Source organism: Pogona vitticeps, chromosome 3 (genome assembly GCF_051106095.1).
Source record: "Pogona vitticeps strain Pit_001003342236 chromosome 3, PviZW2.1, whole genome shotgun sequence".
Lineage (NCBI taxonomy): Eukaryota > Metazoa > Chordata > Lepidosauria > Squamata > Agamidae > Pogona > Pogona vitticeps.
The window spans coordinates 186,816,519-186,840,054 of NC_135785.1; the positions used below are offsets into that span (position 1 = coordinate 186,816,519).

Genomic DNA, 23,536 nt, shown 5'->3' on the forward strand with positions numbered 1-23,536 from the left:
CCCCTCTGTCCCCGCTGCTGGTAGCCTGCCCGGGCCGCCTACCCCAGCTGTTCTCGGACGTCCAGGCGTCCGAGAACAGCTCGGGTAGGCAGCCTGGGCAGGCTTCAAGCGGCGGCTGCAGGGTGGGGGGGTGTCCGGAAGGTTTCCAGGCTTTCACCTGGAAACCTTCCGGATACCCCCCCCCTCTGTCCCCGCTGCTGGTAGCCTGCCCGGGCTGCCTACCCCAGCCGTTCTCGGACGTCCAGGCGTCCGAGAACGGCTCGGGTAGGCGGCCCGGGCAGGCTACCAGCTGGGGCTGGCTGACGCTTCGGAGGAGCCGCGGGGAGAGGCCTCCCCGCGGCCCCTCCGAAGCGCCGGCCAGCCGGCCGGCATTCTCGGGGCAGGCGCTTCGGAGCAGCCGCGGGAGAGGTCTCCCCGCGGCCGCTCCAAAGCGCCCGCCCGGAGAATGCCTGCAGGCTGGCCGGCGATTCAGAGCGGCTGCGGGGAGACCTCTCCCGCGGCTGCTACGAAGCGCCGGCCAGCCAGCCGGCATTCTCAGGGCAGGCGCTTCGGAGCAGCCGCGGGAGAGGTCTCCCCGCAGCCGCTCCAAAGCGCCCGCCCGGAGAATGCCTGCAGGCTGGCCGGCGATTCAGAGCGGCTGCGGGGAGACCTCTCCCGCGGCTGCTCCAAAGCGCCGGCCAGCCAGCCGGCATTCTCAGGGCAGGCGCTTTGGAGCGGCCGCGGGAGAGGTCTCCCCGCGGCCGCTCCGAAGCGCCCGCCGGGGGCCTATGGGGGAAACATCGCTATGCGAGTTTCCTCCATAGACTGCCTCGCTATACGAGGCAGTAGTTTCCCCCAGAAACCCCCTCGCTATGCGAATTCATCGTTAAACGAAGCATTCGCTAAGCGAGGCACCACTGTATTAAAAATATCTAATACTGTAGTACATAACAGATTACATGAAAATATGCTTATTAGAACGTAGCTTCCTGATTCCACATTTTACACAATTAAGAAACGAAATAAAATGTATTTTATTTAGCAATATTGACGCATGTAACATGCAGTGTACTTTTGTGAAAGTTAGATATAGCCACTCTATTCCCTAGCACTAATTAATAATATATACACAATTTGTCATGTAGTTCACAAATATTAGGACAAAGTGAGAAGTCTATACATTATTCAGAGATAATCAGTATACCATTCTTTTACACCATTTTCGTTTTCATTCCAGAAACAATCCCTTTAAAAATTGGAAAACAGATGCATCCATCCAGAAGACCGATACTATGACTGTAACATGTTTAACATACCAATTAATATAGAACCTAGAGATACTCTATTTGCCAGTAAAGACATCAATGTAACAACAGTAGACAGAAGTCTATGCCTAAAACTCTTCCATTGTTCACTGGATCAAGCTCTTCCATGTTTCTGGGGTTTCCAATATTAACAGCATGGCAAGCCATGACAAGTGAGGAGATGACACACTGCAACAACTGAGGGGGATGTTCATTATGTGTCTAAACGGATGTTTCAAGTGAGAATGTGTTACATGTTGTCACTGTTCATCTCTATGCCTACCCTACCATTGTCCCAGAAAAGTAAACACCAAAGGCCAGTCTGTGAATTACCTGTATCACACTACTAATAGTTGGCTGAATAAAATTTATAAGATTATTACACAGGGAAATTTAAAAAAGACTTTCCATGCTATTCCCATCGGTAAGTAATATGAGAAAGCTACCAGGGAGCCCAGCTGCTGAACCTAAATAAGAAGGAAATCTATGTCTCAGGTATGTGGGCTTCATTAGGTATGTGAATGACTGGGATGTGTAAAGTGCTGGAAAGAGAAGTGCAGCTGCAGAGGAGAACGGAAGGGCCTAGGACATGAGCAGACCTTAACAGGATATAGGACACAGTACACAAACAGGGCAATACTCCTAAGGCATACTTGCTGCTGCTAGCTCTGACGGGAAAAGAAAATGCAAGGACAATTAATCCAGTTTTATTTAAAAAAACCAAGAATTTCTAGCTTAGTACCTACAAACAGATTTATTGAATTTGTATTAGTGAAAGGAAAAGGGAAAGCCTCTAAACAACAATCTATACAATTTTGGAAAGGAAGTTTATAATAAAAATATTATTCAATGGGGTCCCATGGGTATGGGGTGCACAGCAGAATTTAGTGTATAGTAAGCACTATTTTTTGTATTTGTTTTCTGTTTAAAAAATAAATAAGTACCTACAAACGTACCCAGTAAGCATTGTATAAAGAAGAACGCCAAGGCTCCATATGTCACAAGCAGCATCATAGCCTTGTCTTTTTAAAACCTACAAAGAGCAAATTATTTATCAGACTTGGGTAATTATCACTACCTCCACTTGTTAAAGCATTGTAAACAGTTTAGGACCTCAATATCTGGCAGAGCATCTTTTCCCACCCAGTTCTGCCAGAGTCAGTCATTCGAGCCAGGCCGGGCAGCTGAGAGGCCTAATGTCGAGGGAGGTTCAGAGGGAAAGGACAAGGAATAGATAGAGCCTTCTCAGCAGTGGCCTCTCGCGTTTGGAACAACTTGCCAGTGGAGATCTGCCTGGCTCCCTCTCTGGGTGTTTTCAAGAATAGACTTAAAACCTAGCTATTTGGGCAGGCTTCCCCTCCTGCCATGTCTTAATTTCTTATACTTCACCATCTTGGACCTATAAGCCTACTTAGCATAATAAGTCACAACTAAAGTAGGGCCATTTGAATCAATTAAATTCATAGAGGAATTTGACTCATTCTCACTGATTCAATGGACCTACTTTAGTGCACCTTACTACACTAAGCAACAGGATTTCAGCCAATATGTAAGTCATTTCACCAAAGTGAGCACTTAAGGTAATCTTTGCCTCTTCAATTAAACAGTATTTAAAAATCACTGCACAATGGAACATACAAATAAAAAGATTATTTTCTAAAACATACTCACACTTAATTGAGATACAGGTACATCAAAAGGATTGAAAACAGTATGGGGAAGATTATATTTGAACAAAAAGTAAACAAAATGTATCTTATTGACACCCTTAGGAAAAAATCTTTAAAATTTATTATACCAATAGTATATTATTCTGGTGCATCCTGCAAAGATGAATACAGTAATTCAAAACAATGGAAAACCATAGCTAGGTATATATATTCATATGTGATGGTCAACTCTGGTAGTGTCAACAGTTCCAGGAAAACGTGTTTACAGAAATGGCTAATATTAACACATCAAACTATTCATGCAACAGTAATATTAGCATTATTAATAATTGGGGGTGGAAGGGGAACAAATCAAAAGAGTGACATTTGAAGATGTAATAGTATTTATGATGATGTAGGGACGTGGTTGCGCTGTGGGCTAAACCGCAGAAGCCTCTGCTGCAGGGTCAGAAGACCAGCAGTCACAAGATCTAATCCACGCAACGGAGTGAGCTCCCGTCGCTTTGTCCCAGCTCCTCGACAACCTAGCAGTTTGAAAGCATGCAAATGCGAGTAGAAAAATAGATACCACCTTGGTGGGAAGATAAAACTACATTCCCTAGTCACTCTGGCCACGTGGCAACGGAAACTGTCTTTGGACAAGTGCTGGCTCTACAGCTTGAAAACGGGATGAGCATTGCCCCCTACAATCAGACACGACTGGACTAAAAATGTCAAGGGGAACCTTTACCTTATGATTATGGCAGCTCACACCGTAATAGCAAAATATTGGAAAACTGCAGAACTTTTAACACTAAATTACTGGTATGCTAAAGTGTTGGCTGAAGAACTGAGACATCACCTTAAATAATCAAAGGTAAACCTAAACTATTTGATTTTTATAATATGTGGCATGATTTTATTTTGTACACAGATCAAAAAGGGACTGAATCTTTGCTCATACTTTTTAGAAGACATTACGAAAAAACAAATATAAAGGAAAAACTATCTGGACATTAATGAATTATTTTCACATCTGTAAATGCAGGTCATTATTTTTCATCTCTGTTATGGTTCTGTGCAATACATCTGTAATATTTTTTAAAAATATTGCAGCTACCAAAGCTTCAGAGACAATTTCATTCAAGTAAAATAATGTGTAGCCCTGGAAAAAATAATCAGTGCAGAGCTTAGAAAAAAAAGAATGTGAAGGGTAGTGGAAGAACCTAGATAAACTAATCAACTTTAGAAGACAGTTGTTTTTTCACCTCACAACACACAAGAACAGAGGAGAACATTACTTGTCCAATCACTTTGTGCCTGATAACTGTCTCCACATTCTTAAAGGGAAGGGACAGGAAAACTTTTGTGTTCTGCTTTGAGCTCAGACAGCAAGTTGTATGGCATATTGTAGTTTTCCAGTCCAACTTATAGGAATCCTAACCCTTACCATAACTGAGGATTCAGATACATGCAATGGTAACCAGGGTTAAAGAATCACAGGATTACATGTTCTCTCCTCCATACAAACAATAATTCAATATTTACCTCAGGAGCAACAAAATTTGCTGTGTAACAAGGGGTCATTAAAAGACCATTTTCCGCTCTCAGCTGCTTTGCAAAGCCAAAATCACAAATTCGTATTGATTCGGGATTGCCTGATTCATCAACATAAAGAATATTGCTAGGCTTCAAGTCTCTGTGTACTACCTAAAAGATTAAACAAAAACAAACATGACTGTGGCCAAAACGACACACTCCAGAAAAACCTAATCAGATCTACAGCATTTTTTCTAGAAACTGTGCCTAATCTGACCCCCTTCTGCATTTTTCAATGAATACATCACAATTTTTGGTGACAAATAACCACCCCTTTTTCCTCCAAACAGTTGACTGCCCACCCGTTGGCCTCCCTATTGCTCCTGTCCTGAGCACTTGCTATGTCTGTCTCCATCACTGTCTCTTCAAACGCAAAGTACTGATTGCTTTTTTTTTTTTTAATCACACATCCAAAGATTCATGACTGTGGAAGGGTAGTGGGAGCATGGCAAAACATTTCCTTCATATCACATTATGCCCAGCCTCCAACATGCTCATGGTGACAAGTAAACATGTCAACCCACACCACAGTATCTCCCACTGTGTGTCTAATTATGCCAGATTAAAACAGAAAATAGCACTATAATTTGGGTATGTAATATAAGTGGGATCATGCCTGTCTGCAGCTAACTTGCAGCATCTTTCCAGGCTTATTGCAAAAGTATAGTTTCAACCTGTGATTTCATTTAAAACAGTGGAGAATTTTTGTTTAAATTCCAGCCATTTATGAAAAATATAAAATAAGAGCCAAAATCTTATTTGTGTAAAGTTACCTGGCACAAACTAATGGCTTCATCATCCCATGGCAGTAATATTTAATGCAAATGAATCAAAAGCTTTCTATTTCCCCTTCTCCAGGTGCTAAGGCTCTCTAGAGCTCCCTTTTGCCTAGAAGAATCTTTTGGAAACCTCAGGACAGGTCATCGGGCTTTTAATAGATCAGGACCACTGGCAGGAATCCTATTTTTGTCAATTCTGTGTTGAGTTCTTTAAGGAGAAAGTCGGAGTAAAAATATTTGAAAGCAAGCAAGGAGTTCCACAACTAACAACACGCTGGGTAAAGAAATATTTCTTTTTGTCTGTTCTCACTCTCCCAACACTCAATTTGAGTGGATGTCCCCTGGTTCTGGTATTGCGTGAGAGGGAAAAGAGCTTCCCTTTATCCATCCCCTGCATAATTTTAATATGTCTCAATCATGTCTGCCTCAGGCACCTTTTTTCTAGACTAAAGAGCCCCAAACACTGTAGCCTTTCTTCATAAAGGAGGTGCCCCAGCCCAGTTATCATTTTAGTTGCTCTCTTCTGCACTTTTTCCAGTTCAACAATGTCTTTTTTGAGGTGGGGTGACCAAAACTGTACGCAATACTCCAGGTATCATTGTACTATCATTTTGCACAATGGCATTACTGTATAATGTTGGCTGTTTAATTTTCAACCCCCTTTTTAATGATACCAAGCATGGAATTGGCTTTCTTCACTGCCACCGCACACTGGGTTGACACTTTCATCGAGCTGTCCACCAGCATACCAAGATCTTTTTCCTGATCCATCATGGACAGCTCAGAACTCATCAGCTGATAGTTTTGCTTTTTTTTGCCCCAATGGGCATTACTTTACATTTCCTTATATCAAAGCGCATTTGCCATCTTGCTGCCCATTCTCCCAATTTGGAGAGATCCTTCTGGAGCTCTTCAGAATCCCTTCTGGTCTTCACCACCCGGAAAATTTTCATGTCATCTGCAAACTTGGCCATCTCACTGCTTCTCCCTGTCTCCAGGTTATTTATGAATCCTGACTGAAAAGCACAGGATTCCACTGCTGTTTTGAGAACACCCTTCTTAAAATTTAAATAAAAATCTTGTTCATATGAAGAAGAAAAAGAAAAGAAAAGCAACGGACCCAGGACAGATCCCTAGGACACACACCTCTTTACCTCTCTCCATTCTGAAAATTGCCCATTGACACCTACTCTCTTTTTCTGGTTCTCAACCAATTCTCAATCCCTAAGAGGACCTCTGCCCTCTTATCCTCTGACTATGGAGTTTTCTCAGCAGCCTTTGGTGGGGGCCTGTGTCAAAAGCCTTCTGAAAATCCACATAGACAATATCCACTGGTTCGCCAACTACGAAGTGCCTTCAACCTTTTCAAAGAATTCTAAAAGGTTTGTGAGGCAAGACTTACCCTTACATAAGCCATGCTGATTTTCTCTCAGCAAAGCTTGTTCTTCTATGTGTTTTAAGATTTTATCTTGGATGAGGCTTTCCACCATCTTCCCTGGAACAGACGTTAGGCTAACTGGCCTGTAGTTTCCCAGGTCCCCCCTCCTTCCCTTTTTAAAGGTTGGTGTGACATGTGCTATCCTCCAGGGACAAGTTGTATATTTTAGTGAAGACATCAGCAATTCAGTTCCTTAACAACCCTTGGGTGGATTGCTATCTGGACCCAGTGACTTATTGATCTTCAATTTATCAACAGACAGACAGACAGACAGACAGACAGACAGACAGACAGACAGACAGAAAAAGAAAGAAAGAAAGAAAGAAAGAAAGAAAGAAAGAAAGAAAGAAAGAAAGAAAGAACGAAAGAACGAAAGAAAGAAAGAAAGGCTTCTCCTGCCTGTCCCAAGGCTTCCTCAGACAAAAGAGAACCCTAAGAAATCCTGGAACCAGAAAGGAGATATAGAAAGCTTTCAATTAGCTTAGTTTATTTCTGGTGCTGAATCTAATTTAAATCATGTAAGTTCACACCAACAGGATTCTGCTCATAATTTCAGAGCAATGCATTAACTCAAATATTGTATTTAAAAACAAGAGACAGACTTACTCCTTGTGCATGAAGGTATTCAACAGTTTTTGTTATTGTCAACAGGACAGCACTGGCTTCTCTTTCAGAAAAAAACTTTTGTCTAAGGATTTTGTCCAACAGCTCTCCTCCTTTCATAAGCTCTGTTACCAGATATACATATTTTCCATCATCATACACCTGAAAAACAATGTCTCTTTTAGCTATTCTGTCATATCAACACTAGCAAATGGGTAATATCAGAGATTTTAGACTTTACTTTTGAAAATGAAAATACTGTATTACATACAACAGTGAAGACATCAGCAGCAGTGGCAAATCACTGGTGATTAAAGGCTTCCTTTGGATATTTTAGGGTACATGCAACTTTGTCATACTATGTACGAGTTGTATGCACCCTAATATTACCTTTCATCAGTAGTGATCTGCTTTCTACTGCTGGCATCATCATGACTTACATCAGGATTTCCACCGTTAATATACAGTTTCCATTAAACTCATTACATGAAATGAAACATCCAGGCTGTCCTGACCAGAAGAACTAATCTACTAGAATCTCAAGTGTAAAAATCACAAAAATATGGAAGTCTCCATGACGAGAGAGTAGCTGTTAGCTGCAGAGCAGAATGTTTGAATACATATACAATTACTTACTTACATACTCACTTTACTTCTTTCACAAGGTAACATACAAAATAACCCAAAATGTGCCCTTAAAAATATCTATCAACATCTGAATGAAAATGTTCAAGAACCCATAATGAAGTTCAGTTGTAGAATTAAAACCTGTAGGTACTAATAGAATTTATAGACATTAAGTTAAAATTGAGTTTATAAATTGAATGCCATATCTAAAACAAGGTCATACTATTATCAGACAAATAATTCAGTAAATGTACTGTACTATATTTCATTGTATGTATGTGATTGTCAGATAAAGAAAGGGTAGTAGAAGACAATGTCTTTCAATATTTGTGTGGGTTTTTGGCAGGCAACAGGAATAGACTATACTGTACTGTCTTCTACAAAAGCTGACCATAAACACAAAGATAACACTCTTACAACCTTATGTTTTCTGTAATTCGTTAAAATTGGTGAGGGAAAATATGTGTTAGACAAAAGGAATGATCATGTTGGGGAAACAGATTTGTAGAATTCTGAGAAGGAGTTAAGTAGGGAAGATACCAAACACATGCTGATATTTACAACAGAATTACTATAAAATAGGTTAAAGAATCTACTCACATCTTTGAGAGTAATAATATTTGGATGCTGTCCATATCGTAGCAGGATTTCTATTTCTTCTGTGGGGTCTCTTTTACTCTTGTCTATAATCTAAAGTAACAGAAACATTGGATGTTATGATTTTATCCATGCTTTCCAAATGTTATTTTCAACCTATAGTAACTTTCGTATGTCTCTCTGGTGACAGATTTAAACAGCATATGGTGGGCAAAGTCAGTTTCAAAAACAACTTTCCTTCTAACTTTGCCCTAGTTCACTTTATTAGATTGTTTGTAGCGTAAGATTTCCTTCTGCCTCAAGATGTTTCCAGGTATGACAATAACGCAATTTGTCCTGCTGCTATGCTGCAGTTATCATTCTTAATTCTGAAGTAGTTTTCACTGACTACACAATGTATAGTTAATTATAGGGATACCTGGTCTTTTTCCGCTGATGTCTGTTGCATTTTTTTTCATCCTGCAAGGGCTTATGGGGGGGTAGCAATTCCGCTTATATTGCTTTGTTTTGCTTTCTAGCATGCATGAGTTTGTATATCAATAGAAAGAGCTAGTGGTGGATGAACTGACATTGATGTCTTCAGTGGCACATAGTGTGGTAATATAGCAGGAACACCCTCTTCCAGGGATCATCTCATGATTCTCTTCCAAAAATATTTAAAGGTCCTGTAGCATTGCATCAGATAAGTGTTTTGTGGTAGTGCAACTCTTCTCCCTACTTTCATTCCCCTTTCTGCATCCATAATGCCTTCACATACAGAGAACTGAGGCATCTCAGATAAAGATAAATCCTTCAGGAAAGGAGACTCCAAAGAGTGGCATCTTATCCAAACTGCTATATGAAACACTTAAATATACAGTACATCTATTTCATGTAGTCGGTACGACTAGATGGGCGGGCTATAAATGTAACAAATAAATAAATAAATAAAATTTCATAATCATATATGTGAAAAAAGCAGGTTAGCTGCCATGCTGCAGGAAAGATCCATGCCACTTGCTGCTTGACAACCCTGTGCACTAACAAAACCTCATTTCTGTTCTTCCAGAAGGAGAAGTATTTCAGGAGAATAAGAGGCATCATCCAGCAGCACTACAGAAGGAAAGGAGTAGAAGTTGGTGTGTGTGAAGACCTGTCTCCTTTTTTAGCCCGTTGTCATTGGTACAGTACAACAACTCCAGCAGCAATGATCCTGCCAGCCAGGGTGATCACTCCAGCTATCCCACCACAGCCAGCTGGCTGACATAACCCATAAAGGAGGAGATCAAGGGATGGAGTCACTCACTTAGATGACAGAGAGCATGGCAGATAGGGCAGGTCCTAACCTTAAGAGATAGCATGCAGAAAGTTTCCTAGGAGAAGTGAGTGAACTCTCCTGAATGTGAGAGGAAAGGTAGGGGGAGCATTTTTCCTCCAACTGGGAAAAAAAGGATGCTGCTCAGGCTGCAAAGGGACCCTGTGCTGAGGCTAGAGTGCTTGTTAACCTACATGTGTGCAAATAGGTCTTCTCTGCTTTTTAAGAAACTGGCAAAAATAAAGAAAGGAAAAATAACAATTCAGACCACAGAAGAGGGTATGTGGGCAAAAGGGAACACTTTTATTTTGTGCTAGGCTGACAAGCTGGCATGCAAATTCACCACTACGGCATGCATGCATGCATGCATGCATGCATCTGTGCATATAGGTAGGTAGGTAGGTAGGTAGGTAGGTAGGTAGGTAGGTAGGTAGGTAGGTAGGTAGGTAGGTAGGTAGGTAGGAAGGAAGGAAGGAAGGAAGGAAGGAAGGAAGGAAGGAAGGAAGGAAGGAAGGACATGATGGTTGACAGCCTGATCAGTTAGAGAAGATAGATGAAGGGGAAGGATGGAGAGAAGGGGCATTTCAGTTTACCTGTTTGTTCAGGAACTGTGAATAAATTTGCATTAAATTGTGAACCAAAATTCCCCCTCATCGTTCTCAGAAGCTCCACTCAAATGATTTCACAGCATTCTGCATATGCTAAAACTATTAGTGGTATAAGAAAATGCAATAACAGGATTACCTTTACAGCATATTCCATGTTGGTTACTTTATGTATACACCTCTTGCAAACGGAATAGGAGCCAACTCCTATATCTTGTCTAACTTCATATCCATCAGTAAATTGAATACTGTTCCTGTGCAACTGCTACCAAAATAATATAATCAATTAATGAATTCTTTTACCTCTTCATACTAAAGAACCAAAGATTACGAGTTAACAAATTATTTGCACAATTTTTAATAGTCAGCTTTAAAAATAGACAATTTCCCAATCTTTCACCAGTTTTTCAGCCTCAAGTGTACAGAATACTGTTGAAAGACATGCAAAGTTATTGATCAGATGTATGAAGAAAAAGTGAAAGTGAAAGTGTAAGTTTAAATCAAATTAAAATTAAACATTTGTCTAATACAAGCAACTTTAGAAGCAAGACAATCAAAATGACATAACTAAAATATATGGAGTAATAGTACAAGTTACCAATCTTTTGCTTTTTAGAAATAACTTTTTAGAATCAGCACCCTGATTTCAAGACATTATATGCCTTGGGCACTTGAGACACTGAGAATGTAAGCATCTTTATGGGAACTTCCTGGTATATTCAAGGAAGGTATAAGATGCACATGCTTGGAGATGAGAAAATAAGGCAGCTGGATCAGACTAAATGACAGTCCAACTTTTTATCTGAAAAGTAGCTAATACAATCAATGTCTATGGGAGGCCCATAGCAGGACATGAGTGCAACAGCATAGCCCTACTTGTGTTCCCTGGCAACTAGAACTGAATGGCATACTGCCTCTGATACTGGAAACAACATTCATTCATCAAGTATCTGTTCATTGCTTATGTATGCAAAACTACAAGAGCAATGTTTACAGCTGTATGAATGTCAATCAATACGGTTCTTCATTAAGAACATTCACCTGAACAATTGAGTGCCCAACAGATGTCTGCATAGCTTGACTTTCATCGTCTGATGCGATAGCTACAAAACTGAAACCTCGAAAAAGTTGGTGTGCATTAGCACTAGGTGGAATACCAGGTGAATCTAAAAAGGAAGGAAGAAGTCTTTTACTAGAATATTTTGGTGTTAGAAATGTTCCATTAAAATGTGCAAGGCAGTTCAGAGAATGCATAGATTAGTCACTAGACTAGAAACAAAAGTCAGGTGAACGCCACAAGATTTAAGCTTTTCATATTAAAATTGCAACCAAATGGACAAATCAAATGTTTGACCAAAAAAACTTGGCCTCTAAAGAGACTAGCAATGAGGGAACAAGATGGGCCTCCCTAGGAACATAAGCAAGCTTGTGCTGATAAATGTTGCATAGGAAATGACCAATAAATAGCAGGTAACATATTTATTTGTTTGCTTGTTTTATTTATAGGCTTTTCTCTCCCAATAAGGGGACTGAAGGCAGCTCACAATATTAAAATAACAGAATTAAAAGCATAATAAGTTAAACATTAAAAACAATCAAATTATACACTAATTAAAATACAATTGAATAATTAAAAGCATGTAAGCATTCAAAACCATCTTAATTTAAAAATGGCATTCAGGGACTCAATGGAAGATCATAATTTTGGATTCAATCCACAGCATTTCCAGGTGAAACTAGGATAGAATCTTGCCTGAAATGCTGAAAAACTGTTGTTAGAAACCACAGTACTGGGCTAGATGGACCAATTGAATGACTTAGTATAAGGCAGCCTGATTTTAACTATTGGTTTCCTGCAGTCCACATCCAACCAAATGCAAATGGAGGAACACATTGGCATAAACTCTCCAGAAGATCTTAGCCAGGAAGATGCAAATCAGAAAGACTTTTTTTTTTTTTTGCATTAACTAACACAAAACCATGGCTGCAACATAAAGCCATGATTATTTGAATATTTTAAATGAACAAGATATCTGTGGCTATATAACCATCACTGAATAGTTATTTCAATTAATGCAGGCTACCCAAATACCATAGGCTCGTCTTGGATGCACACCACAATGTGATGAAGGTATCTGAGTTTATCAAGCAACCTGAGAACAATATTATTAAGTGGCTAGGCTCTGTTGTGAGTCTAGACTTCTAGGAAAGTCACCCAAGGCAGGAGGGCTAAAACGAAAACATCGGATTAAGATGCATTCATCCTCTTCAGCAATTAATGGTTGCATCAGCAGAAGAGAACTGAATGTTCCAATGGTAATGGGTCCAGAGACATTCTGGAAGGGCAGCTACTGGAGCAACAGAAGTGCAAAGTGATGCTGGCAGCAAGGTTCCCTCTAAGGTGCATGGTTGTGTGAGCGACTCCACCCCCTCTGCAAAGGGCTCCGCCTCCTCCGTGCACCCACAACAATCATTTCCAGCCTCTTTGGTTCCAGTCGCAACGGAACCCTTGGGGGGGGGGCTGTCAGAATTGCATGCATGAGGGGCAGAGCCATGCCCAGCAGGGATGAAAATCAGAGGGAACGTTAACTGGCAGGAAATCTTTTATAGGCAACAGCAGTGACATCCAAGATCACTCTTAGGATGGGAACCAGTATGGTGAGCCACTCTCTTAAATGTTTACATGTTTGTTCTTTCACACAGAAGGAAGCAATGGTAAATCACTTCTGAATCATTTATAACTCAAACTCCTTATAATGAGACAATCCAAAATAAACCAAAAGAATGCTGGAAGAATGCACTTGATCAACTAATGGTAAGTACAAGCAGCACTCAGAGGTAGCTCTGATAGTGAGGCATAATGTAGGACAAGCAGTTAGAAACTAATATAAGATCTGCCCAATTAATATTAATTTCATGGAATATCTATCAACATAACCATCATACAAGTATATGCTCCAACTACCGATGCTGAAGAAGACAAAGTTTTTATTCCAAGTGTGCCCAAGGAAAATAATGTATATGTTTTTAACATAAATTCTTAGTTTTGATCTAGAAACAGTTAAGATAACTTACCTTTTGGAGTTTTTGCTGTAAATTCAGGATCAAAATAAAAAGTGTCCTCAGGTCTACCAGTTGCAGGTTTAAATGGTGGACTAATTTCTCTTCTGTACAATTTCTGACAGAAACAAATATGAGACATAAGATATAAAACAAGTAACACAAGTATGTTGTAAGAGTGATGCCATTACATTGTATACTTACATTCCAGTCTATTGTAGAAAAAAATGGATGTCTCTTAATTTCCTCAACTCCATCAGGACCTGCTCCTATTGGAAGTTAATAATGAATACAACATCAAAGTAATCAGAAGATCATTTAGTCTAATGCAGAGGTCTGAGATTCATAACTTCATTAAATACTTTACCTAATCTGTTTGCGGGGTTTCTCTTGAAAAGCATACGGAGAAGACTTTGAGCTTCTGGACTTAAGAACTGGGGCATTCCAAGTTTGGCTCTATACAATAAAAACACATCAACAGCATATAGACATTTATAGTAGGAATTCATGTGTTTTAAGATAATACAGTCTAAAATAAAATGATTAAAAATTTTACAGCACACAATCTAAAATGTTTTTTCAGAGATACACAAGCTAAAGTACTCCTATTAAGGTTGTACTGTACTCAGATTTAGAAGCCAGTATATATATTTCATCTTTTATATATTTCCTATTCTTTATTTTAGCAAATGACATTCAGAATCAAAAATGCACTACAACCAGGTGAATGCAAGCCATTAGAACTGCCATTGACTGGCCCTTTTGAAACACTACAAATAGAATTCTGAATTCCTGGAAGAGCAGCTAGAGGCATCCCATCAATTTGATTATGGAAAAGATACAGTGATATTTTTTCCTGTGGACTAAAATTACACAATATCCATGGAATGCAGTGATTAAATTCTTATTGCTTTAGAAAGTCTTCTTGAAAAAAAATGATTTATGACTGGTCTAGAGATTGCTCACATTCTGTAACTACAGGAATGAGAGCTATTTTGTTTCTGATTGGTACACACAAAAACATGCTTTGATATAGTTAAAAGACTCTATGCACAGAAAACTAGTCACTACTTCAGGGTGGCTGATTCAGATCTCCCAGTTTTTAAACTTCCCATTATCTAATGTTAGAATAAATATAAACACAATCGAACTACAAGTAGTTTCAGAAATGAATGCAACATTTGCAGCAAATGGTCAAGAATTAACAGATATTATGAATTTGACTTTTTCATTGTAATAATTTCATTAAATATATTAAATGAAATGATGTAAGTAGTTTCAATACATATGCATCACAAGGCAGGTTTAATATAATTTTGTATTACTAAATAATAAAAATAAGAAAGAATCTGAATTAAATCCAGTTTGTATTTCAAAATACAGTAGACCCATTCAATGACTGGGACTAGTTAAACTTACACTAATGTAAGTCCAACTAATTCAGTGGCTCTATTAACAAATGGACTTTAGGATTCATAATTTAGCCCTTATAAACTTGTAATAAAGTCTGTGCATACATTTACAGAACTATTTAATTATGTGTGTATTCCATTTACTCTTTATTGCTACTAATTCACATTTTTTCTTCAAAAATGAAGGCATTAAACCTGCAAAAGTAAAAGGAACATCATATGGGATCAACTTCAAAATATATTCAGTCTCTTAATCAGGAAAATACAGATTGCACATACAAACTTCTACAAAGGTCAGCATAATTGTTTCAGAACAGTTGTTCACAGTCAGGTTTATCCTCCATTTTGTAGTTCCATCTTTAATGTCATTGTTTAAGACTGAGAGAAGCCAATTCACACCTATACAGTACAGTTAATCGTTAGCATTCCTCTCTCTGTAAGGTTATCTGCTGTACAGTAGTTTGTTCCACAGATCATGGTAAGAAAAGTGCTATGAAAATCCTAGACTAGATTTATAGTTTATATAAGCCGAAGCTAGACTACATTTCCTGTATCAATTGCTGAATGTTAAGTCAGTTATGTAAATCTCTGATTCAACGGGTGTACTTTTGTTGAGACTAACAAATGGATTTAGGCTCTTATTTACCCACCACTGTATGGATATGTGCAATTACTTCTGCTTTCCTTAGCTGTAGCATAGTTTGAAAAGACTGTATGCATTTTAGATTATGCATAACAGGTATAAATTGTTTTTAATACATCAAGACACTGTTTCTTGATACAATTTTTAAAAGATGAATTTCATTCGATTATTTCCCTCCTGGACACACATCATAACTACAGACAGGCAGTTCCCTTGCATTTTTTCCTTGTTTTCAAATCATTCTGCAATTTGCCATAATTTAGTTTAGATTATTTCTGTAAGCACCTCAATATTTCCTTAAAGTTTTGCATCAAGTAAGAATATTTTGTGTGACTAATAGCTAACCACTGCAAAATGGTAGAAGGAATAAAGTTAATAAACAGAACACTTTTTTGCAATCAAATAGTTTCAACACAGTTAAGGATTTCCTGGTCACCTAAGTATACATAAACATTGAACCTTACATATTAGAATAAAGTATTAAATGCCAAGCAATCTTACAAAAAAACTTTTAAGCTGTGGAGCGGTATAGAATGACAAGGTGCCAATTAATAAGGAAGGGAAATTTGAATTGTGTGGGCTGGCAAAGAGGGAATTAGCTTGCTGTAACCTCTAAAAACATGGAAGGGGTTGTAAGGATGTGTTCCATGAGATTATACAACTCCCATCCTTTGTACAATGCAACAATGCTTGAAGAGGAAGTACATGAAAAAAAGGACACTTTCAGGTTGTTATGTTACGAATCATTCTTGCACTACAGAAAGCTACTTTTACAGGAACTGGCAGATCAGGCTACTTGCCATCTAGCCCATTTATAATCTATACTGTCTGAACATCACTCTCCATTGTCTTAGGCAAACTACATTCACATCTTCTGCTTGCTTTACTGCAGAAGGGTAAGGTCTTAAGGAGTTGACAAAAGAAAAAACATTCATATATGCTACTATTATTATAGTTTTTGTTTTTCTTCTCATTATTAACTTGTAATAAGAAATAAGTACAGGGCACTGTCACTCTAACCTATTTAAACATCTGGATTTAAAACATAGAAGTTAAAGTCAAGAGACTTTCATACAAACTAAAATATTAAACTACAGATGCAGTTAAAAAAGATACAGAGTGGCTACTAGTCTAAGAACTAAGAAATATACAATTACAAACTGTGAAAGAAAATAAAAATAAAAGAATTTCTTGAGTGACTGATTAAAAATGTAAAGATACAAAAATGATCACAACCTCATGAAGAACAACAGACCATTAAGCATCTTTACTGCATGTAGAAGTACCACCATTATCAAAGGAATGGCACCTAAGGTATTGTGGAAACTGAAGGTACACGTGAGTGTGTACACATAGGTAAAGGTTCCCCTTGACAATTTTTGTCCAGTCGTGTTTGACTCTAGGGGGCGGTGCTCATCCCCATTTCCAAGCCATAGAGCCAGCGTTTTGTCTGAAGACAATCTTCCGTGGTCACATGGCCAGTGCGACCTATACACGGAACGCTGTTACCTTCCCACCGAGGTGGTCTCTATCTACTCGCATTTGCATGCTTTCGAACCGCTAGGTTGGTGGGAGTGTACACATAGGGAGACGCCAAAAGCCATTTGAGTTGCTACAGAAGCACAGCAAAGAAACAGCAGTAAGATACAGATCTATCAAAGAAGCAGTTCAGGTAAAATTCAATATGCCTATAAACAGCCTAGGATAAATTAAATATTCACAGTAACAAATGTTGTACTGAGATATAACAAAACACAGAGAACTAACAAATCTGGAAATATTTACCAACACAGGAGGGAAGTTTATTTTCATGCTGTAATTCAGTAACTGTTACATAAAATTTGTCTGCAAGCAGTGTCATAGGTAGGTTAGAAATAAATCAGCATGTGAGGATCAGGGGAGGTTGCAGAAACAGGAGAAGTACCAGATGGAGCTGTTGTTGGTAAGAGGTGACAAAGAGAAAAGGTGAGGAACTTCGCCAAGGCTGGATTACACTACTAATGTTTTGAAAATGGTAAAAAGAATAAAAGAAAGAGGAGAATATCTTGGCATCCATTGGGAGACAAGAGGGCTGGGAAGATGTTATTAGAAATTAAAGAAGTACTGGACTAAACGTCCTTGCAACTTTTGCTAGGAAGGATAGCAGAGTAGAAAAGGACATTAGTAACATGGATTAGGGAGTCAGGATGTATCAGTACCTTTGAAAATGAGGGAAGAGTAGAAATTAGATATTGCAGCCCGGAGGGCATCCCCAGTAGAATACCTGATGAGATATATAAATAAGAGTGTACTCACTTGAGAATCATAGTCATGGTTTCTTTTCTGTCTTTCCCTTGGAAAGGTAGAGTACCAGTGAGCATTTCAAACTGTATAGAGTAAAACTTCCATCAATTATATTAAAAGACCTGGACAAAATCTTTATCTATTCTTTGATATAACTACTTAGAATTTAAAAAACAAAAAACAAAAACCAATTTCTACATGTCAACCAGGAATTCTGCATAGCAATTTTCTGTAGCACAACTTTAAATTCTAAATATATCTACATTTAATACAGCCATTGTATTAATTCTTTTCAAATTTAAGAGTATGTCCTTGGGGGATTATGACTTCAACTGTGAATTTCCAATTCTTCAAAAGTCTAAAAGAAAAGTTGCTTCAATTGTATTTTATCCATTTTAAATATGATACTTGCACACAAAAATGCAGTATGTAATCTTTCTGAAATGCATCCAACTATTTAATAAAACTGTCATCTCCTGATCGTACATACATTCAGAGTCTGAATGTACACATCAGTAGGTTGCACTTACTCTTCTTTTATTCTACGTACGTACACCACTTTAGCTAAAGCTCTTCTAAAGTATCTCTAGAATAGTTATTTGAACATTTAGGGATATTTTCAACTGGAGTTATATTAGACAAAGTTGCTTATTAATATTTTAAAACTAAAATTCAATATGTTGGATTTTTGAGACCCTACTCTATGAAGTAGAAGACTGCACAAGCTAATAAAGACCATTCATACCCCAAATAAAAATGCAGTTTACATCAGTGGAGAAAATGATCTTGAAAAACAACATTTATTTTGTTTCACTTCTTCCAAGAACAATTATCAAGTGTTTTTTAACCTTAAGGTGAAAGGCATGTCTCTCCCTGACAAGCTCCAGTCAATTAAGGACATGCTGGAGTGCTCTAGTAGCCAAATGAGAACCATTATTGTTCTTATAATTGTCCACATGTATGTAATTCCTCCAAATGTGGACTACATAATTAATTATTAATATAAAAGAAATAATGATTTATAAAATATTTATATATACATATTAGTGCTTTATAGAGTATACTAAAGTATGGTGAGACTGATGTTAATTTTATTTCTAAAGTACTACAGAACTGATTTAAATGCCTTACTTTAGTCATTCCTTAAATATGGAGACATTTTTCATGTTTCCTAAATGAATTACATTCTCAGAAGGATAAAGTTTTCTATCAACTGAAAAGTAAATGTACAAAAATCTGATTTTAGAACTAAGCAACATGTGGCCTGATTCCTAATATAAAATATCCCATTTTAAAAATTCCTAAAATTATCTACATTGGGAAAAAGAACTTCTGTAATTTCTTAACATAAGAAGTCAAAGTAGGGGTACATGGCATAATGGTATCAAGTCGTATCACACAAAGAAGTGGGTGAACCTAATTTAACTACTTGGCAGAATTTTCCTTGATTTGTTTCAAACTAATATTCATTCATTCATTCATTCATATGCTGCCTTTCTCCCCAGATGCCTTCTTCCAAATGATACCTGAAGCTCGGAGGGTGGGTATGAACAGACAGGTAACTTGGAGGCAGGTTTTAAATTCTGAAACGCACACTCTAGAGAGGCTTCCCAAGATTCTAACATGCACCTTTCAGAATCAAACTGAGATTTTCTTTTATCAATTAAAACCTTTCAAGATTCAAAGTTCTGTGCCTCACCATCTTCTGAGAACCCAAAATGATCTTGGAGTAAAGATTTATGGAGTAATGATCTTGGGTAAAGATTTTAGTACATTTTAGCCCCTCTGCTACTGATAACGATTTTAGCTGTTATTTACTTCTATGTTTTGATTTGTATATGTGCTACAGTGGCAGTAAAGGTGTGTTTATTCTGGGTCTTAGGATTTTTAAACATATTTGTATATTTGATTTCTATTGCATTACATTTTATTTGACATTTTTACATGGTGTCTCCTAATTCCTAAGTATAAAAATTACAGGAAAATTCAAATTTTGAAAACCCCATGTGCTAAAACATTTTTAAAAAGATTTATAAATATTCTGTCATATATATGTAATAGGAAACTGAAAATTTAAAAATATATTATTTCAAAAGAAACACCTGTTCCTGATCTTTAGACTCTGCCTTTGTTTTATCTGTTTAGGGTTTATTTCCTTTTTTTTTTGTCTGGAATGAATCTGCCTATACCTACTGGCAGAAACATAAGACACAGAATAGTTTTTCATCTGTGCAGATCAATACAACAGCTGAAATCCTGTTTCTTTAAGTTCCATGGTATAAGTTTAATGATGTCATCAGTGAGTGCAATTTTTTTGGAAATTAGTGTATCCCTCTCCCATCCCGCACTACCCCCCTCCAGAGTTCCAGACAATGAAATGGATCATTTGGGACCGATGGAGGTTGTGGTACAGGAGAAAATGTTTTCTCTCAAAAAAATTGCTCTGCCTGATATCATCAGCCCTATCCTGCAGAATTTCCATGAATCAGATTTCAGCCAATAATGCAGAATTCAGTGGTGGATTTGTAAGTCGCCAATAACTGAGACACAAGCAGCTTGCATCACTTGTTTTGCCTTTGTGTGTGTGTGTGTGTGTGTGTGTGTGTTTGTGTGTGTGTGTGTTTCCCTATATAATGTGAGAAAGCAAGGAGCTACATATTTCCTCCAAAATGAGATGCATGAAACCAGCTTAGGCCTTGAATCTGAATATGACTTCATATGATACACTGAAAATGTGAACATTCTCTTTTCCAATGTGCTTTTATTATGCTAACAGCACTTGTTTATAGATTCCACTGAAGTCAACAGAATTTATTTCCAAGTACTGTGCTATGGATCAAAGATTTAGAAAATTTAGTACCACTTTCAATTCATTATAACCTACCATTAACACACCAAATGACCACCAGTCTGCACTCTGTGTATGCCCTCGACGATTAACTACTTCTGGGGCCATGTATTCCACTGTTCCACAGAAAGAATATGCTTTTTTCTCATGATCAATCGACTCTTTGCTTAAGCCAAAATCTAGAGAGATAAAGCATAGTAATTAAGTAAGATTTCTAATCAGCAAAAGTATTGAAAATAGACTACTGATAATTGGTATATACTCCCCCAGAAGTCTCTCTCTCAAATCCAGTTTTATTAGACAAAAAGAAAAAAACTATTATTTATTGGAAGTTTAGTTAAACATACCTGTTAATTTAATATGCCCTTCTTCATCAAGTAGAATGCTATAAATAAAAGAAATATTATTGTCTAAAACTTCCTTCTGTAAAATGACTAAATAATAACAAATATCATAGGAGATTATAGCTAAAGCTGAGACAGTTTGAAACATGTATTGTAGCTGGAAATTATGGCATTTATTCTAAAAAAGAATAATTTGCAATAATATCTACATAGAAGAGATGCTTTTTCCATCAAGAAATGTGTTAGTTTTAAGAGGTGGTCCTACTATCAAGCAGAATAATGGCCCTAGAAAGTAATGTTTGCTCACTTTTGGCCTGCTTAGTTGCATTCACCCAAATCATCACAGATAATACTAGTCTGAAAGGCCTTTAATCAAATGAACAGACAACAAGACAGACAAGCCAGGCCATACACTTCAACAGGCACTATGCATGTGCATTCATTGTGTTGTTCATATGGTAAATGCTGGAACTGCATCCCTTTGAGTGGCCAGTGAACACCTCCAAGCAGAGTAGTGAACTAGAGACAGGGAGGTGCTAGAGGACAGAAGTGTGTATGTTATATGGCCTACACTGCACAGCCTGAGCAAACTAGCCATCTTCAGATGCTACCAAGGTTACTGGCTCAAATATTGCTTCTTAGCATAATAAGTCAAAACTAGAAGCAATCCACTGTATCAAAAGGAACTTACAGAGGGACTAACTTTCCAAATCCCTACTAAGTCACTACTCTAGTTGTGACTTATTATGTTAACCAGGATTTTAGCCACTGCTTCATTGTCAACTAGAGATGGGCATGACTTAAGTAGTGCTGCATCATACAATTTGCACTGCTCAGTGCCACAGCTGACGTGCAATCCCTCCAACCACCCCCTGGCCTGTTTCCCCACTCACAAGCCCCTGCACACCATTTGGGACACCCTTTGTCGCTGGCTGCCCAGGCCAAGGAGGAGCTCAGGCTGCCTTTCCCTGCCTCTTCCAGCAGCCGACCACTCGAGAAGGCAGGATGGGAAGTCTCCTTGCACAGCAGCTGAGTAGCCAGAAGAGGTGGGGAAGGGCAGCCTGAGCTCCTTCCCAGACTAGGCAGCCAGTGACAGAGGACAACCCAAGTGGCATGCAGAGGTTTGTGAGTGGAGCAGCCAATCAGGGGGTGGTTGGACAGAATGCATGGCAGTTCTGGTGCTGTGAGGTGTGAGTCATACAGTATACCACAACTTAATTCAGACCCATCTCTATTGCCAAGTCAAATTCCAATTTGAACCCATCTCTACTGCCAAGTCAAATTCCAATCCAGCCAACTTCAGTGCATGGGCAGAGCATCAACTTCACTACTACAGGAATTTGGCTAGAGGTGGCCATGTCTTCTTTATAAATTTAGGAGTCAATGTCCTCTTCTTTATCCAATATCCTAGATAAACTCTGTCATATTTTCAATTGTTGTTTTCTTTGTTTAAGGAATAAAAACCTGATTTTTAAGTATAGTTTAATGGGTAGTAGTAGTAATAGTAGTAGTAGTGATAGTGATAGTGATAGTCTTAGTAAATACTACAGTTTTTTATTTTATTTAAAGAGAGCTAACAACAGATGTACAAAGTTTAATATTGGTTCTCACTTCTCTGGTTTTAGATCTCTGTATATAATTCCAAGACTGTGCAGATGATCTAATGCAAGTGCTAATTCAGCCAAATAGAATTTGACATCTTCTTCTGTGAACATCACCTGGAAAGAAAAATAATAATAAAAGACAAACAGTACTTTCATAACTAAAAATAACAAAGATGCTTCTCTAGTTTGAAGATAATATCTACATCTCAAAAGCTACAGATAAGTTTTTATAAATGTGCCTATGAATGTGCTTATAAAAGGCACTGGTGTTATCAGTGAAGCAAAGCAAGAGACTGCTATTCAGACTAACGTATCTGCATAATCAACTACCAATTGGTATTTCTATAGCAGCACACAGCTCTGTTTTACAAACAGACAAACAAACAAAACCAGAAAAACTATCAAGATTCTAATAGAGAAAACAGGATTGCATGGTGGAGATATAAGAGAACAAATATATATATTTGGACACATACTTTAAAATAAAGACAATGGCCATGATCCTCTTGCATAGGCATGCCAGTGGAAGAGAACTGGCATAACTTCCAGAGGCAAAGTAATGCTAATTAACAAGTCTCCACTTAGACTTTCATTGCACATCAGCCACAAAGCTTGGCATGTGACCAAGAATTCAAGCAGTTAGACAGACAGTTTGTTGCTGCCCGTTATTCCACTTCCATTCTGCTGGCATAACTACACAAAAGGATTTCGGCCAATGCCTAAAAAGGACATAACAGAAAAATGGTTTACCTCTTTGGATAAGCGTGTAAACAAGTCTCCTCCCCTGAGAAAGTCTAAAATGAGATACAGCTTCCCTTCTGTTTGAAAAGCTAGTGGAGAAAAGAATCAACATATTCTGAAAACCTCA

At 38.1% G+C, this 23,536-nt stretch overlaps 1 protein-coding gene across 2 annotated transcripts in view; it reads right to left on the reverse strand.

Annotated features, from left to right (window-relative positions):
- Nucleotides 1-23,536, reverse strand: part of RPS6KA3 (ribosomal protein S6 kinase A3) — a 65,709-nt gene that overhangs the window by 16,605 nt on the left and 25,568 nt on the right. The window contains exons 6-19 of one of the 2 annotated variants that reach the window (XM_020789208.3): nucleotides 23,419-23,498; nucleotides 22,676-22,782; nucleotides 21,068-21,105; nucleotides 20,757-20,899; nucleotides 17,885-17,955; nucleotides 13,902-13,990; nucleotides 13,739-13,803; nucleotides 13,550-13,652; nucleotides 11,516-11,640; nucleotides 10,614-10,736; nucleotides 8,579-8,668; nucleotides 7,355-7,513; nucleotides 4,481-4,642; nucleotides 2,240-2,316 (exon numbers count right to left, since the gene is read on the reverse strand). In XM_020789208.3, coding sequence (XP_020644867.3) covers nucleotides 2,240-2,316; nucleotides 4,481-4,642; nucleotides 7,355-7,513; nucleotides 8,579-8,668; nucleotides 10,614-10,736; nucleotides 11,516-11,640; nucleotides 13,550-13,652; nucleotides 13,739-13,803; nucleotides 13,902-13,990; nucleotides 17,885-17,955; nucleotides 20,757-20,899; nucleotides 21,068-21,105; nucleotides 22,676-22,782; nucleotides 23,419-23,498 — 1,432 coding nt within the window. Of the gene's footprint in view, nucleotides 1-2,239; nucleotides 2,317-4,480; nucleotides 4,643-7,354; nucleotides 7,514-8,578; nucleotides 8,669-10,613; nucleotides 10,740-11,515; nucleotides 11,641-13,549; nucleotides 13,653-13,738; nucleotides 13,804-13,901; nucleotides 13,991-17,884; nucleotides 17,956-20,756; nucleotides 20,900-21,067; nucleotides 21,106-22,675; nucleotides 22,783-23,418; nucleotides 23,499-23,536 lie in introns of both variants that reach the window. The other variant, XM_020789207.3, reaches the window with a different exon arrangement.